Source organism: Diaphorina citri, unplaced genomic scaffold (genome assembly GCF_000475195.1).
Source record: "Diaphorina citri unplaced genomic scaffold, Diaci psyllid genome assembly version 1.1 scaffold190, whole genome shotgun sequence".
NCBI classification, from domain to species: domain Eukaryota; kingdom Metazoa; phylum Arthropoda; class Insecta; order Hemiptera; family Psyllidae; genus Diaphorina; species Diaphorina citri.
In genome coordinates this window covers 233,421-251,817 of record NW_007377627.1, presented here as the reverse complement: position 1 = coordinate 251,817, position 18,397 = coordinate 233,421, and the positions used below count along the sequence as shown (strand labels likewise).

At 36.6% G+C, this 18,397-nt stretch overlaps 2 protein-coding genes across 7 annotated transcripts in view; one reads left to right on the top strand and one right to left on the bottom strand.

Annotated features, from left to right (window-relative positions):
- Positions 1-18,397, top strand: part of LOC103505693 (general transcription factor IIE subunit 2) — an 81,553-nt gene that overhangs the window by 22,862 nt on the left and 40,294 nt on the right. The window lies entirely within an intron of this gene.
- On the bottom strand, positions 5-17,065 carry LOC103505706 (tyrosine 3-monooxygenase). The gene is made up of 6 exons (XM_017442547.2): positions 16,548-17,065; positions 16,156-16,288; positions 4,587-4,650; positions 4,184-4,319; positions 1,951-2,307; positions 5-1,525 (listed from the first exon to the last, which is right to left on the bottom strand). The coding sequence occupies exons 1-6, from the start codon at positions 17,057-17,059 to the stop codon at positions 1,354-1,356; spliced, it is 1,374 nt and encodes a 457-aa protein (XP_017298036.2). The 5' UTR covers positions 17,060-17,065; the 3' UTR covers positions 5-1,353.

Here is an 18,397-nt window from a genome sequence, read left to right as displayed (position 1 = left end):
ATACTTTTAAATATATTATTATATAGGCTGTAAAATTATAATCATTAATTTTTAAATTACACAAATATTGTAATAATAAATAAAGTACTTAAACATTAATTAATTATAAACCCTTGTAAGTGAGAAGCCCACAGATATTAGTGCAGCAGTTTTCAATATCATTGATAGAAATTCTATCAAATAATCTGTAATTACTGCAACCAATGCTGTGAGCTCAAACTTACCAGGAAATCTACATAATAACATATATCACTTAAGATAGAACAATAAACTCAATTATTCACACAATACAACTTAAATAAAATAAATACCTTATCAGTAAGAATAAAAAACAAACACATAAACGCCTTATCACTTGTCAAAGAAAAACACAGATTAGCCGACTTTCATTTCGCAAACTCATGGCACTTTTCACTCAAGCCGTTTTTCACAAGATACAACCATCCGGTAGAAGGAAAAAACCAAAGAAGCTCCCAAGAATGTATGTATCAGATGAAAACGTCTTGACCAACTTTCCAAACATGATTTTGCGAAATAAAAACCGAAATTTATCATATTAAATAAATACTTTGATCCGAAAAAAAAAATATTCATTTTGATATGTCTAACTTAAAGGTAGGAACTTTAAAAATAAAGATTTTTCATTAAAATTTTAATTATAATGAAAAATCATTCCAAAATAATGAAACCTCATTAATGTTTATGATTCGTCATTATAATCAAAACTTACACCAGGGAAACAAAGAGACCAAAAATCATATAACAAAATAATGTACATGTGAAAGAAATAAATAAAATGAAAAATATTTATAACTAAAAGTGTATAAAATACAGGGTTGTATGATTACTGAGATACACCTTGTATTTTCAAAGTACAAATGGACGGATTTTAATGGAGTTGAGAAAAGTCACAAACAATTCGAACAAAATAAATGATAGTAATATTCAATAGGAACCTTGTATAATTCTTCTAATTCCAACAAAAATAATCATGGAACATAAAATTTTAAATTTGACAATATTATCATTTATTTCCAATTTTTTTAAATAGTAAAAATGACTCAGTCTTAGTGTGAACAGAACTTGATGTAAGGTTAGAAAGCGATAAACTCCGGTGTAATCAATTCCACACCATGCAAATGAGTCCACCTCTTTGTTCACCAAAACAAGATCCGTTCATACTAAAACGAACACCCACAAGACGTCCATTTGTACTACCCACCCGTATGTACTTATAGTATTTAGTGATATGAAATTCGCTATTCCTTGGCTGTGAAAAAAAGCTTTTGATTTTCCTCGAGAAAAAAATCTTTATTTTGAGAACGTTTTGAAGCTGAGAGGATCGTGGACAACTTAACCGAAAGTTTGCCTCAGCTTGTTGACGGCTGTGTTCAGATGGAGCATCTCCAGGTTGAGTTGGGACATAAGGTTCTCTAGCTTGTCTACGCAGTCAAGAACTTCAACTCTCTGGGTGTAAGGGTTGAATCGGACTTCGTAGGGTCGGGACATGGTGGATACCCAACGTCTGAAATGGAAGACAATCCGAACTGTTAGTTATATTGTTGTAATGGAGTGATGTGAAATTTCATCAAGAAACATTGTTTATTTTGAGTCTTAGTGAAGAGTTCGTAGGGTCGGGACATGGTGGATACCCAACGTCTGAAATGGAAGACAATCCGAACTGTTAGTTATATTGTTGTAATGGAGTGATGTAAAATTTCCTATTCAAGAAACATTGTTTATTTTGAGTCTTAGCGAAGAATGAATCAAATGTTTGGCTGGCTACCAAAACAATGTAAGAGTTCTCTTTTGGTTTACAGCTATCCAGTCAAATGAACAAAAAATGTGTCTATTCTATCTCTGAATGAGAACCTTCATCAAACAACTTTTGAACCTCAAAGAACCCTGACAAACCCTCCTCAGTGCTCCCTCACCAAACACTTCACTCACCTGAATTTTTCTTTGGCGTCTTCGAAGCTCTCGGCCACAAAGTAGATGGGTTGGTATTCCTGGTCCTGGTACGGTTGGACAGCGGTCGAGATGGGATCGAAGACTCTGTGTTCGGGCTTATCACTGATGGCGTGCAGCAGTTCACCATAGCTGGACAGAAGGCCGGCACCGTAGGCTTTGACCTCGCCGTTCTCCTTGCACAGACCGAACTCAACTGTGAACCAGTAGACGGTGGAGAGTTTCTCGATTTCCTCGTCGGAGGCGCCTAGAGAGGCGAGACCGATCTCCTGGGAGAACTGAGCGAAGCTTGGATCAGCCAGAAGGGGCATGTGCCCGAGGAGCTCGTGGATGCAATCCCTGGAATCAAACAATGAGATGAAACCTCTATTAGGTGGAATCAAACAATGGGGTGAAACGTCCATTAGGTGGAATCAAACAATGGGATGAAACGTCTATTAGGTGGAATCAAACAATGGGATGAAACGTCTATTAGGTGGAATCAAACAATGGGATGAAACGTCTATTAGGTGGAATCAAACAATGGGATGAAACGTCTATTAGGTGGAATCAAACAATGGGATGAAACGTCTATTAGGTGGAATCAAACAATGGGATGAAACGTCTATTAGGTGGAATCAAACAATGGGATGAAACGTCTATTAGGTGGAATCAAACAATGGGATGAAACGTCTATTAGGTGGAATCAAACAATGGGATGAAACGCCCATTAGGTGGAATCAAAGAAGGTGATAAACTTCTATTAGGTGCTGTGCTGGAAACCAGTTTTCGTGATCTAAAAGAAAAGACGACTCAGGCTCACAGGTGGAAAGACCCGATACTAAGCTGAGGTTTATCATCTCGGGATTGAGATGAAACGAGGATTTCCCTATACTTAATAGGTCAACCTTGGATTGAACTCAATCCTGAGAGAATCTACGGTGGTAAAACTCGACATAAGAGATCTCGAGAAAATCAATCTGAGAGGGAAGAATACTAGTGACAGGACGTACCTATACCTAGTTACTTTAAAGTTCACAGTACATGGGGATTTCAGACGAAAAATATTCCAACTTTTTGGCGTTAAAAAATCAGCTAGTACAAGCTGGGTTATTTTAGTCTAGGAATCACTGAAAAATGTTACAACTTTTTGGCATTCAAAAAAAATATCATCTCACTGAAAAATGTTACAACTTTTTGGCGTTTAAAAAAATTCCATTTGGGCTATTTTGGTCCAATCTAGGAACTGTTTTGTACGTAGCTAATACCCCATGGAGGGAAACTACCCATGTCAGATAAAATTAGATAATGAGTTTCATGGCGCAGCTAATAACGAATGAGATAATGGTGCACGCCACACGCTTTGTTCTTATTTATTCAATTAATATGTTTTTATCAGGACTTTCTGGGTGATTGGAGATTTTTAGGCGGATATATCCCATGGAGGGAAACTACCCATGTCAGATAACATTAGATAATGAGTTTCATGGCGCAGCTAATAACGAATGGAGATAATGGTGCACGCCACACGCTTTGTTCTTTTTTTTTATTTATATTTATTAGAGTGACGCTTTGTTCTTATTTATTCAATTAATATGTTTTTATCAGGACTTTCTGGGTGATTGGAGATTTTTAGGCGGACAATGCCTCAATGTGTCCACGGAGGTCATTGTGGTCGGAAGCAAAGGTGAAAATTTACTTCCAAAAATAGTTCTGAACTTGAACGGGTAGTCCCACAAAAGGGGGCTTGAATATTGGGCTGTTATTGGCGATGTTTATTGATAAATGTACAGTGTGTTCTGTGTGTTAGTGCTTTCCAAGGTTTATTCTGAGCTAGTACTGCTACAAGTCCTGAGATTCCACAACAGGAGTGCTACAAGTCACTGATTGTCAAATTGTCGGTATGAAAAAGTTGTACCTACAGAATTTTCGACTGCCCTCAGACAAATGCCAATGGAGGAGAATAGCACCAGTCTCAACCATGGATCTTTTGCAGTAGATCAAATGGGTGATTGTCAAATTGTCGGTATGAAAAAGTTGTACCTACAGAATTTTCGACTGCCCTCAGACAAATGCCAATGGAGGAGAATAGCACCATTCTCAACCATGGATCTTTTGCAGTAGATCAAATAGATGGATGGGAAGGGGTATAGCCTTTGATGTATTTGGATTGGACCTATCAAAATTTATTTTGTATTCCCATGAAAACCCAGAAATGTCAACAGAAGACACTTACGGTTCAACGGTGTGGAAGGGTGTCTTGGTGTGACGCACATACTGGGTGCTCTGGAAGACTCGGAATGCCAGACTGGCGAGGAAGTCTCGGGCTGTCAAAAGTCCGGCGGCAGGTCTCAGGGTGAATCCGGTATGTTCTGAAAAGTGAAAGAGTCAAAAGTTAGCACACTATTAGCACTTGTTTTATTTTTTATTTTATTTTTTCTTTTGTGCCTATTGGAACACTACTGGTACATGCCTTACAGGTTGAGAACATGAGAACCCATCTTCTGAAATAATCTAGAAAGTGACTTAGAAACCCATCTTCTAAAAGAACCTAGAAACTCTCTTCCAGTTCATCCATGCTACAGCCACTCGATACGCAATCTCACAATCCAGGAAAACATATAAAAATTCTAACTTACTCTTCAGGAAGTTGGACATTTCCTCCAGCTGAGGGATTCTCTCCGGGGTGAAGATGCCCTCAGCCTGTTATGACATATTTCACTCTCAATGTGATGAAGTGTAAAATGAAACTACCTATTTGATTGACGCTGAGCTTTGTTTGTTCGTCTGTTCTGAGAAAAGTTCGTCACACAAACGGCCTGTTGATATAATGATTTGACTCATTTTTCCTCTCTACTTTTGTTGACACATAGCTATTTAACTTTACTTTTGCCGATAAAATAGCTTATTGATTATTTGACTTTCCTTTTGCTGATATAATACAACATGAAGTTTAAGTGCAAATTTTGCTAAAATGATAGTAATAATAAAAATCCAAGTGACATTCATATCGTCATTTAAGTCCCAATCATGTTCTTTTCACTCGGCAACCTCTAGATTACAAATCCTCCAAATGCACGAGAGCACAATCCAACTTTCTATGTACATAAATATCTCTTCCCTCCCTCCATTTCTTTCCCTTCCACCTTCAGTTTCTCTCGTTGTTTCCTTCCCTTCCTCTATTTCTTCCCCTTCTACCTACAGTCCTTCCCCTGTTAAGTCCCAATCATGTTCTTTTCACTCGGCAACCTCTAGATTACAAATCCTCCAAATGCACGAGAGCACAATCCAACTTTCTATGTAGGTACATAAATATCTCTTCCCTCCCTCCATTTCTTTCCCTTCCACCTTCAGTTTCTCTCCTTGTTTCCTTCCCTTCCTCTATTTCTTTCCCTTCTACCTACAGTCTTTCCCCTTTGACGTGTCTAATTGAGATGATAAATTCAGGATTAGAATTATTATCCCACTTGAGTAGACAGCATATAGATGACAGCGGTTCTCAGTCTGTTTAAATTTTAAAAAGATAGTGTGTTCAATAATGCCCTAGTCCCCGGTTGAGCAACGTTGCGCGGTATCCGGCTATCCGGACGGGTGATGGTTGACCATCTGGGCAATTGCGTGCTCCTGGCTTTTTCCGGCCCACTCAGACTGGGTGGGGTTATTTTTAGGAGGCAGGTAGCTTATCGCTGAATGAAGGGTAAAACCTTCGTCTCTAAAAACCTTAACAGTTTTACAGTGAAGTTAAACAACCCCTATCGAAAAAGAAAGAAAAGGGAGATGAAGTTTTGGAGATTTTAAAGATAATTTTTTGAGAATCGCTAGCAGCTAGCACATCTGAACGTAATGCCTGTGATAATGACAGTTCTGGTGCTGGGGATAAAAGCAAAGGAAATTGCCATCAACAGAGGAGATTCTGTTGAGAAAAAGAAGAAAGAGTAGAGAAGAGATGGAAAAGAGTTTTCTCCTACAGAAGGAAATGGGATCTTCCCTCTTCGTCTTTTTTTTTTTTTTTTCAAAATGGCGTCTTTGTTCTTATGAAATGTATGGAATATGGAACTTCTTTTCTGAAAAAATATGGAATGTCTTTATCATTTGAAATCTAACATTTCCATACCTGTGTCTCTTATTGTTTTGAAGATCCTAACAAAGGTGTTGAAAGAAAAACAGCTGTGTATTATCCACCTAGAAAGAACGTCATTACTACTCAGGACTGATATATGCGAAGTAGTACAAAGGCCAAAGGACTATTAGGGTATGTAAAATTTTGTGAAAGGAGTATGTAATAGGTGAAAGGAGTATGTAAAATTTTGAAAAAGAATAAGAGAACTAGGGGCTAGGGGCTGTAACTTTACCCTTAACTCGCACTTTGCAAAAGATATGACGTAATATTACAGAAGAAAATTTTGCATGATTGTCTATTAGTAGTCCCATTTGAACCTTTGTGACGTCATTTTGTCGTAAAAAAAGAGGTTTGATAAGAGGGAACTGTAATTGTTGAAAAGTTATCTGGTTTTCCGGACTTACCATTTCCATTGCTCTCTCCTTCAAAATTGCTTAGGAGGATGGGACTTTACTGGGGTGCCCACGCAATAGGAGTTATAAGATTTTGATTTGTTCTTGCAACAAGTTGCACCAAATGAGTGAGATTTGTTCTTCTTGCAACAAGTGGCATCAATTGGCTGAATGAATGGTAATAATTCTGATTGTATTGACATATGGAGACTGGTATGCATTAAATTTATGATTTGTTGTAAAATTTGGACTGTGGATGTTTGCTCCTTGCTTGAAGGACTTCAGTGTTTTTAAGGGGTTGAGGCACTTCAGTGTTTTTAAGGGCTTGAAGCAGTTCAGTGTTTTTAAGGAACTGAATTGTCTTTTGCTGTAACTGTCGCTAGGTCGCTAGGTGGTAGAACTTCAGGTTCTGGTTCAGGAACTTCGATAATTTCTACACAAGCAAAAACAAAACAAAAATGGAAATAAGAACACACACGTGCAAAGCCGAGCAGGAAATGAAAAACAAAGTGTATGTAGTAATGAAGAAGGAAAAATTAAATAAAAATATAAGTACCTAGGTATCTACTGAGAAATATTTCAATATAAGTTATTGCCTGGATTGCTTCGGCCTAATATAGCATCACTAAAGCCTCCTATAGCAAATGCATGAAAAACTGACGAACAGTCAATATGAATAAGACTGTAGACCTGGCCCTTGGGTAGATTCCTACATCCCTACTAAACTTGTACCCTGCAGGTAATCTTTCTAACATCCGTTTTTGTATGAGCGCCCTAAAACTTCTATGATTATGCAATATGGAAAACACATTGATGGTCCGAAAAGTTGTGGATGTTTAAAAGGTTAAAACTTTGAAAAGGTATTTTCCAAATTATAGGCATACACCTTCAAGAGAGTCCGTGGTAGATTGCCAACACGCAATTATAGACGGAATTTTCAAAATGCGTCATCATTAAAACAAAAGATTTTCTGGTCTTCACAAACAACTAAAGTTCCAACAAAGCTCATGGGAGTAATGACTTGGATGTTCAAGTTCCATTGAACTTTTAATTCCGAATCCAAACCCGTCATTATTAGAATTACCATTGTTCACTCTCGATGTGATGAAGTGTAAAATGAAACTACCTACTTGATTGACGCTGAGCTTTGTTTGTTCGTCTGTTCTGAGAAAAGTTCATCACACAAACGGCCTGTTGAGCAATACCGATATAATGATTTGACTCATTTTTCCTCTCTACTTTTGCTGACACATAGCTATTTAACTTTACTTTTGCCGATAAAATAGCTTATTGATTATTTGACTTTACTTTTGCTGATATAATACAACATGAAGTGTAAACTCCCATGAAGTTTAAGTGCAAATTTTGCTAATGTTGTTTTTTATTTCGTGTGATGGCGAATTTCGATGTTTTTGTTGAATTGAATTTACAAAAAGTGGTATTTTATTCTATGTCATTTTATTAATATTAACTTTCCCCTTGTTTCCTTCCTCCTCTTCTACATACTTTGAGAAGGAATTACTTTTATTTCAATTGTAAGAAGATTTAAAATATAATAAAAATTCTCCCTTTTTTTCAATCCTCATCACCCCCTCTTACTCGTGAAACAATATGAAATTGCACGCAGAAGACCTTTGAGAATTTAAAATGAGTTTTGTATCAATTTCCTTGTATGGGGGTACCTATATTCTATTTTCAATCAAATGATGTAGGTAGGTATATCTATTTGTTCCTCAGCCCTCAGCTTTTACATGAATGGAGACCTACCTATGTCTCCTTCAAAATTCCTAGGGAGGATAGGACTTTACTGTGCCCACGTTATCAAAGACTGAATTTTAATTTATTCTTGCAACAAGTTGCATCAAATGAATGAGATTTGTTCTTCTTGCAACAAATGGCATGAAATGTCTGAATGAATGCCAATATTTTAACTGATAGTGAGTTGACAAATGGAGACAAGTATGCATTAAATTTCTGATTTGTTGTAAAGTTTGAACTGTTTATGTTTGTTCCTTGCTTGAAGCACTTCAGTGTTTTTAAGGAACTGTCTTTCGCTGTAACTGTTGTTAGGGAACCTTTTTATGCTGTAACTCATTGATTTCCCGACTTGGAGTCTCAATTTCATGTGGTTTGTGGTCAGAAGTTGGTTCATAGTAAAATCTCTTTGAAATTTAGTGCTTTTTATAAGAACATAAAACCTTGCTCTCCCAAGAAGAAGAAGAAGAAGAAGAAGAAGAAGTTGCACATTGTTACAAAGGAAAATCATAATTTCGTTAGTCTTTGAAACGCTTTCCTCGGTGCTAATGACTTTGACATTTTAATTGGAACCCGGTATATGGCGTGCAATCTACAGTATGGACTCATGTCAGAGTAAAAGGTCTCCTTTGAAAATATTTTGAACTCTAACAGTTATCCAGTCTCTGTCCTGTTTTAATATGGGAAGTATCGAGACGTTTGACCATTTCAACGTAAAACGAAGTGAAACAAATGTTAAATGGCGAATGTTAAAAGTTAAATAGCTCTCGTACTTTGACTTGGTGGGGAGTGGCACTACCGTCCTCCTTAATCTATGCACCTAAATCATTACAAAATTTATGAGCTCCTATAATTATACATTTCGTACCTACACCTCTGATGTTTCTGTCATTATATTGCTGATATCTACAAAAATCTCAGGTGTTTTATACCACCTGGTATAGCGCACGGGAAGGTAAAATGAAAAGTAGACAGAGTTAATTAAGTTTTCAATCTGAACTTGGCGAAAATTGATGCTCGGGATATTGTCATCTAAGTGCGATAATTGTGTTAGACAAAAATAATGTAACGCCCTTCTTCCAGCGTCTTCTGTACATGGGGATTTCAGACGAAAAATATTCCAACTTTTTGGCGTTAAAAAATCAGCTAGTACAAGCTGGGTTATTTTAGTCTAGGAATCAAGCGTTTTATACCACCTTTATATCATCTCACTGAAAAATGTTACAACTTTTTGGCGTTTAAAAAAAAATTCCATTTGGGCCATTTTGGTCCAATCTAGGAACTGTTTTGTACGTAGCTAATATCCCATGGAGGGAAACTACCCATGTCAGATAACATTAGATAATGAGTTTCATGGCGCAGCTAATAACGAATGGAGATAATGGTGCGCGCCACACGCTTTGTTCTTATTTATTCAATTAATATGTTTTTATCAGGACTTTCTGGGTGAATGGAGATTTTTGGGCGGACGATGCCTCAATGTGTCCACGGGGGTCACTGTAGTCGGAAGCAAAGATGAATTTTTTTAAAATTTAGTTCCTAAAATAGTTCCCAACTTAAACGGGTAGTCCCACAAAAGGATCTGATTATTCGACAGATAGTGTTGTTCATTAATAAATCTACAGTGTATTAGTGCTTTCTAAGGTGTACACTGCTTCTGAGCTAGTAGGTCTAGGTCCTGCTACTAGTTCTGAGATTCCTCAAAAATGAACAGAATCTTCGACTTTCCTCAGAGAAATATCAGTGAAGGAGAATAGCACCAGTTTCGGTCAAAATAATAGATCTCTTTTAGTAGAGCAAATGGATGGATGGGAAGGGGTATACCCTAATACCCTTTCATGTATTTGGATTGGACCTATCACCTTGAAGTAATGCCATGCTTTGCCTGGGCAGTGCATCCCACTAAAAAAAGGATTGGATCTATCAAATAATATTCTATATTCCCATGAAAACCCAGAAATATCAATTAGAAAAAACGTGTTTTTTTTTTTTTTTTTTTTTTTTTTTTAGATTGTTTTCGATTGCATCATCCAGAGAATCTTATAGTCCAAAAGAAGTTCTTTGCTCTTGTTCATTGCGACCTTGGTTTTTCGGACTTGTTTTTTTCGTCCGTGGTTTTTCAATTTATTTTCGGCACATTCACACGTAGGTTGTTAATTCACTTACATCCTACATGACTGCGGTTATAAATATAGGAAACAGTAAGTTTTTTTTTTTTTTTTTTAGATTGTTTTCGATTGCATCATCCAGAGAATCTTATAGTCCGAAAGAAGTTCTTTGCTCTCGTTCATTGCGACCTTGGTTTTTCGGACTTGTTTTTCGTCCGTGGTTTTTCAATCTATTTTCGGCACATTCACACGTAGGTTGTTTATTCACTTACATCCTACATGACTGCGGTTATAAATATATCTCACCTATTATCTGATCTTGTAAATTCCCCGGTATATCTATTATGATCGATAAACCTGCTGTGGAGAACCTTGGCAGTGACTTGTGATGTCAAGATTAGATGCATGTTGTGCTAGTCAAGGATTTGTTTAGATTTATTGACCTTTTCTGATAGGTGATCTCCGTGCTTGATGTCTGACTCATATGGTTTAGTTGTTTTTTAATCATTAGTTTGTAAGGTAATGTGTCTACAATAACGTTACGTCGTCTACAATGAAAATAGGTTAGGTATCACTGTTATCAGAAATCAGAATTAATAATCGTATTTTTTAGGTTTTTAGCAAGATATTATTTAGCTCTAAATTTCCATTATGATAGACCAGTCTAAAACTATGAATTTTGATTTTCATATCTTTGCACTAATGGAAATAATATTTCAGATAGTATTAATGAAATCGAGCATAAGTGGGTCAGGTGATTCAACATCCCCAGATCCGAAGTCGATTCAGATTCCTCCGTTGACCAAACGGGAAAATGGAATTGTTGGATAATTTATTACGCGCGATTATCAACCATAATGTATCCAAAATGAATTAAATCTTGGCGCTCGCTCAAAAGAATTCAAGTTTGAGAGCGCTTAACATAAACCACGAATATGTAGACAAAATTGAAAAATAAGAGAAAATATATCATACATTTGTGTTACACATGGCTGATGTTTTGATATTTTCTAATCAAAATCACACACAATATCTGTGTGCTTGTGTGAGTTTTTTTATTATTATTATTGTTATTATTATTATTATTATTATTATTATTTTAATATTCATTAGTTTTTTAACTGCATTCTTGTACCTTGTAGTCTAGATTATTGTTTTCTGTTGATATACCTATTTTAAAAGATTGTTCGTCTAATCACTCTTAATCATTCGCTTGACCGAGTTAGATCTGTCATATCTTTGTTTGTTTTATCTAGGTCAAAAGTTGTTTTGTTTATTTCAAATTCGTCGTTTAGATGTTCATTGATAGCTGGCTGATTCTTTAGTACACCGATACGTTGTAGATTAATAGGTTGATGATGCTGTACTAGTATTCGGTATTTTGTAATTTTCATTAAACATTTCAAACTTTTGGCAAGTTTTTATTGTTTATCAGTTCAATTCTACATGGAATTTTTACTTTTGCTATTGCACACAGCCGCACAAAAGAATTGTTCGGTATTTTGTAATTTTCATTAAACATTTCAAACTTTTGGCAAGTTTTTATTGTTTATCAGTTCAATTCTACATGGAATTTTTACTATTGCTATTGCACACAGCCGCACAAAAGAATTAAGGGGCATGTGCCCGAGGAGCTCGTGGATGCAATCCCTGGAATCAAACAATGAGATGAAACCTCTATTAGGTGGAATCAAACAATGGGATGAAACGTCCATTAGGTGGAATCAAAGAAGGTGATAAACTTCTATTAGGTGCTGTGCTGGAAACCAGTTTTCGTGATCAAAAAGAAAAGACGACTCAGGCTCACAGGTGGAAAGACCCGATACTAAGCTGAGGTTTGTCATCTCGGGATTGAGATGAAACGAGGACATCCCTATACTTAATATCCAGGTCACCCTTGGATTGAACTCAATCCTGAGAGAATCTACGGTGGTAAAACTCGACTTAAGAGATCTCGAGAAAATCAATCTGAGAGGGAAGAATACTAGTGACAGGACGTACCTATACCTAGTTACTTTAAAGTCCACAGAACTAATACCAATATGCTACCCTAGAAAAAATGTTAATAAACTGCCTCTCCTGCATTGTGTCCGCCTATCACTCACCCTGTATCTGTCATCAAAAAGGACTTAGTTTTTTCACACTTTTTAAAATGCATTTTTATGACATATTTCACTCTCGATGTGATGAAGTGTAAAATGAAACTACCTACTTGATTGACGCTGAGCTTTGTTTGTTCGTCTGTTCTGAGAAAAGTTCGTCACACAAACGGCCTGTTGAGCAATACCGATATAATGATTTGACTCATTTTTCCTCTCTACTTTTGCTGATACATAGCTATTTAACTTTACTTTTGCCGATAAAATAGCTTATTGATTATTTGACTTTACTTTTGCTGATATAGGTAATACAACATGAAGTGTAAACTCCCATAAAGCTTAAGTGCAAATTTTGGTGAGATGAAACGAGGATTTCCCTATACTTAATAGGTCAACCTTGGATTGAACTCAATCCTGAGAGAATCTACGGTGGTAAAACTCGACCTAAGAGATCTCGAGAAAATCAATCTGAGAGGGAAGAATACTAGTGACAGGACGTACCTATACCTAGTTACTTTACAGTCCACAGAACTAATACCAATATGCTAAATGTTAATAAACTGCCTCTCCTGCATTGTGTCCACCTATCACTCACCCTGTATCTGTCATCATGCCCTTGAACACCTCGATGGTCTTGAGGATGCGCGCGAGAGAGCTCATGCCTTCACGCATGCGCAGGACAAGGGCCGCGGTTTGAATTGCACTTTCGGCCTCCTTGCTCTCGCTGGCGGCCTTCTCGAGGATGACTTCTTCTTCGGTGAGGCCTTGATCTGGAACAAACAAGAGGGATGACATATTTTAGTAATTAGGTTTCTATGTTTATGTTAAGTTGGGGATTATTTTTGTCGGTCTTCCCTAAATCCGCGATGTAGGTACGGTCTATTTCGTACTCGGGCATTTACTGTTGTATCCAAATTTTTACATCAGTTTAATTTATGTTTTGTGAAATAATTTAAAGTCAAAAACCAAATTTATTTACAAGGGTTCTCACTTTCCAAGTCACAAAACATTTAGACTAGTCGTATTTCTTCGTAAATTTGATGGAGCGCTTCTTAATCTATCACTAGCAGAAGAAGTGGCAAGGATAATAAAGTGCCCTCTTATGAATAATACGCAGCATAGATATTGAGAAGATAAAAGAAAGGAAATGTAGTGAAGTACATACTTAGGTGTATGAAAAGTAAATATCAGGGATTATAACTGATTGTATTGTAAACAATAAAAAAAAAAAAAAAACATAATCAATGCAAAAGGTAATCAACCAAAAATTTGAGGGAAAATAAACAAAAAATAAAAGAAAGGAGTAAAGTTCCCTCAACGGAGAAAGAGGGTTTGTAGAAATTCCGTTACTTATTCTTACTACTCTTTGGAAAAATAAAAGATTAAGAATGTGCTAAGGCAGTTCACATTACATTACTTTCCTTATAGGTTAAGAAAACTAAAAGACCCCCCGCTGATCCGTATAAATAGCTTCGCAAAAAAAACTGGAACTAATCAAATCCTGACCTAATCCAACCAAATTTGTAGCGCTAGAGGACAAAACTACTGCTTACCTTGTTGTTTTTGTTGCAAATATTGAGGCATACCAGTGAATACATTGTCTTCTGCTACAAAATGCGACACACCATGCAAGAAAAAGAAAATACCCAGAAAAGAATTAGAATAGACGTCTCTCGTACTTTCCAAGTCACAAAACATTTAGACTAGTCGTATTTCTTCGTAAATTTGATGGAGCGCTTCTTAATCTATCACTAGCAGAAGAAGTAGCAAGGATAATAAAGTGCCCTCTTATGAATAATACGCAGCATAGATGTTGAAAAGATAAAAGCAAGGAAATGTAGGGAACTAGAGAAGTACTTACTTAGGTGTATGAAAAGTAAATATCAGGGATTATTCTCTCAAATTCACACAAAGAAACAAAAAAGCATTGAAAACGCTAGATTCATGCAGATGTTTCCAAGGCTTTTGCCAGAGCAAACCTAATGTTCATTCCTACACTTGGCTGATTACCTAGGTACCAGATCAATCAAGTAAATTAATTATTAATTAGATCTTCATCATTATTATGTTGAAGATATTAATCTTGTGGAGACACTACTTGAAGATATCAATATCAATCATCATATTGCCAACTAAGATAGGAATCAGATGATCCAAATATGAACCATGATTTTCTAATTATAAGGATTATTTACGAGTAATTTGATCGCCAATCTTTTATTTTATACTTGCAAGATGGTACCGAAGTCTGGAGCCAAAGGCGCTTGTAATGGTACTCACAGCATTACTGGATGTTCAAAATGTTCTCAAATTCGTTAAAGAAAGTCAAACTCACATGGATAATCGTACAAAAATAGAAGTGGAAATTGCTTTGTTCCTCAAGTTATTGTTTTACATCGTCAATAATGAATTGCCTAAAGCTCATCTAGATAGGAACTGGAAGAATTAATTGCATTCTGAAGTGTTTGTACGCTCGAAAAGCTATTTTTTATCATTACTTATCTTCTTTTTCTCTCTGTAAATATCACAACATGTCTAATGGAACGTGATCATAAAGAAGAAAAAAATGCCAAACGCATCTTAAATAGATTTCAAATTCAAAACCGCTCCTGATTGAAATTTTGACATTTTTTGGGAGGCAGCGCCAGTAATTAGATTGAAAATGTTGATGCTTTTCAACGATAAGCGAATTTGAGAGTACTTCTTCTTCTTCTTCTTCTTCTTCTTCTTCTTCTTCTTCTTCTTCTTCTTCTTCTTCTTCTTCTTCTTCTTCTTCTTGTACTTCTTCTTCTTCTTCTTCTTCTTCTTCTTCTTCTTCTTCTTCTTCTTCTTCTTCTTCTTCTTCTTCTTCTTCTTCTTTTGTTTAAATTGTAAGAATTCTCAAGCATAAGCTCTTTTACTCAACCACAAATTTAAATTCGCACCCTATGTAGGCTGCACAAGAAAGGAAAATTCCTTTATTCATTAATTCATTGCAGAAGGGATAAAAAAGGTTCGTTTATTTTTAAGTTTTACCTTTTGGGCTCAAAAATACTTCTCCAAGGGTGAAAAGCCGTCTGAAGGGCAAAAAATTAAAGCTCGGAATGCCAGACTGGCGAGGAAGTCTCGGGCTGTCAATAGTCCGGCCGCAGGTCTCAGGGTGAATCCGGTATGTTCTGAAAAGATATAGGAGTCAAAAGTTAGCGCACCCAAATTGACAACAAGGGCTCAGCAGAACTGTTCCGGATAGCAACCAACAAAGTCAGAATAGTCATGATGATCGCCAACATCCGGAACGGATAGGCACGCGAAGAAGAATAAGAAAAGCTCCATTTGACTCTCTATTTTGATTCTTTGACAGCATTACCTAATCTTGTTTCTTGTTGAACAGTTTGTATTTGAGATCTTCTTCTTTGGTTGCCTATCCGTTTTAAATATTTGCGATCACCATTCTTATTTTATCTTTTTGTGGTTATTGGAACACTACTGATACATGCATTACAGGTTGAGAACGTGAGAACCCTTCTTCTAAAGTAATCTAGAAGCTAGAACTAGGTAGAAACCTAGAAACTCATCTTCTAAAATAATCTGGAAACTCTCTTCCAGTTCATCCATGCTACAGCCACAGTAGCCACTCGATGCGCAACCTCACAATCCAGTAAAACATATAAAAACCCCAGTTTCAACTTACTCTTCAGGAAGTTGGACATTTCCTCCAGTTGAGGGATTCTCTCCGGGGTGAAGATGCCCTCAGCCTGGAGCATGGCGAACACGTCCTTGTACTCCTGGCAGAAGTGTTTGGGCATGAGGTCCAGAACGGTGTTGAAGACGGCCTTCCAGGTGGCGTATTCGCTGTCGGTGTAGTCAATGTGGGGGATTGGGTCACCGCTGGAAGGTGGAAAGAGAACGTTGGTTATCTAATAATTTATCAGGTTTTTTCTTGAATACCTTCATAATTATTTCTTGCTGATCTCTGTCTAGAGCCACCAAATTTGTAAAATGCTTTGTCAATTTTCATTTTATTGATTGAGAGCTCGAACTAATAAAGAAGCTGAGGGGGATTCCAGATCTTTCGAAGAAAAATGGACTTGGAGCCTTGGAGGTTGAGATGAAAGGAGAAAACACCAAAGAAAACCAGATAACTTACTACTTGTATTTGAAAGCAATCTCGGCAATGTCCTTTCGTCGCTGTCTGTACACCTGGTCGGCAAATCCAGGGTGGTTCATGTCGAGGTCCGGCTCATACTTGGTCATCAGGTGGTTGCAGTTGTCCAGATCGCTAGCATGGGTTGGGAACCAGGGTCCTTTGACACTGATGTTGTTCTCCGTCAGGAGGTTGATGCCTCCCAAGGAAGAGCTCTGTCTGAGGGAGCGGATGAGGTTGAGCAGGTCCCGTCTTGTCATGTCCACTTTAACGAGAACGTCGAATTGAATGCCCGCCATCTTGGACACGCGGGTTTCCAGATGCACGACGGTGCCCTTGAACACCTCGATGGTCTTGAGGATGCGCGCGAGAGAGCTCATGCCTTCACGCATGCGCAGGACAAGGGCCGCGGTTTGAATGGCGCTTTCGGCCTCCTTGCTTTCGCTGGCAGCCTTCTCGAGGATGACTTCTTCTTCGGTGAGGCCTTGGTCTGGAACAAACAAGAGGGATGACATATTTTAGTAATTAGGTTTCTATGTTTATGTTAAGTTGGGGATTATTTTTGTCGGTCTTCCCTAAATCTGCGATGTACGGTCTGTTTTGTACTCGGGCATTTACTGTTGTATCCAAATTTTTACATCAGTTTAATTTATGTTTTGTGAAATAATTTAAGGTAAAACCAAATTTATTTACAAGGGTTCTCACTTTCCAAGTCACAAAACATTTAGACTAGTCGTATTTCTTCGTAAATTTGATGGAGCGCTTCTTAATCTATCACTAGCAGAAGAAGTGGCAAGGATAATAAAGTGCCCTCTTATGAATAATACGCAGCATAGATGTTGAAAAGATAAAAGAAAGGAAATGTAGGGAACTAGAGAATTACTTATACTTAGGTGTATGAAAAAGTAAATATCAGGGATTACTCTCTCAAAGTAACGTTTCTACTACTTTGATATGGAAAGCCTGTAAAAGCTATTTTTTATCATTACTTATCTTCTTTTTCTCTCTGTAAATATCACACATTCATTCATTCATTCATTCATTCATTCATTCATTCATTCATTCATTCATTCATTCATTCATTCATTCATTCATTCATTCATTCATTCATTCATTCATTCATTCATTCATTCATTCATTCATTCATTCATTCATTCATTCATTCATTCATTCATTCATTCATTCATTCATTCATTCATTCATTCATTCATTCATTCATTCATTCATTCATTCATTCATTCATTCATTCATTCATTCATTCATTCATTCATTCATTCATTCATTCATTCATTCATTCATTCATTCATTCATTCATTCATTCATTCATTCATTCATTCATTCATTCATTCATTCATTCATTCATTCATTCATTCATTCATTCATTCATTCATTCATTCATTCATTCATTCATTCATTCATTCATTCATTCATTCATTCATTCATTCATTCATTCATTCATTCATTCATTCATTCATTCATTCATTCATTCATTCATTCATTCATTCATTCATTCATTCATTCATTCATTCATTCATTCATTCATTCATTCATTCATTCATTCATTCATTCATTCATTCATTCATTCATTCATTCATTCATTCATTGCAGAAGGGATAAAAAAGGTTCGTTTATTTTTAAGGTTTACCTTTTGGCCTCAAAGTTGCTTCTAAGGGTGAAAAGCCGTCTGAAGGACAAAAAGTTAAAGCTTTTGACGTGTCTAATTGAGATGATAAATTCAGGATTAGAATTATTATCCCACTTGAGTAGACAGCATATAGATGACAGCGGTTCTCAGTCAGTGTAAAATTCTCAGTCAGTGTAAAAGATGGCATGATGAATGCACTAGTCCCAGA

Coding starts and splice junctions, on each gene's coding strand:
- LOC103505706 (XM_017442547.2), bottom strand. CDS start 17,059: ATGTCATCCCTCTTGTTTGTTCCAGACCAAGGCCTCACCGAAGAAGAA. Junction 4,651..16,155: donor ACGTGTTCGCCATGCTCCAG/GCTGAGGGCATC, acceptor ATGTCATAACAG/GCTGAGGGCATCTTCACCCC. Junction 2,308..4,183: donor CCCTTCCACACCGTTGAACC/GTAAGTGTCTTC, acceptor GTTTGATTCCAG/GGATTGCATCCACGAGCTCC.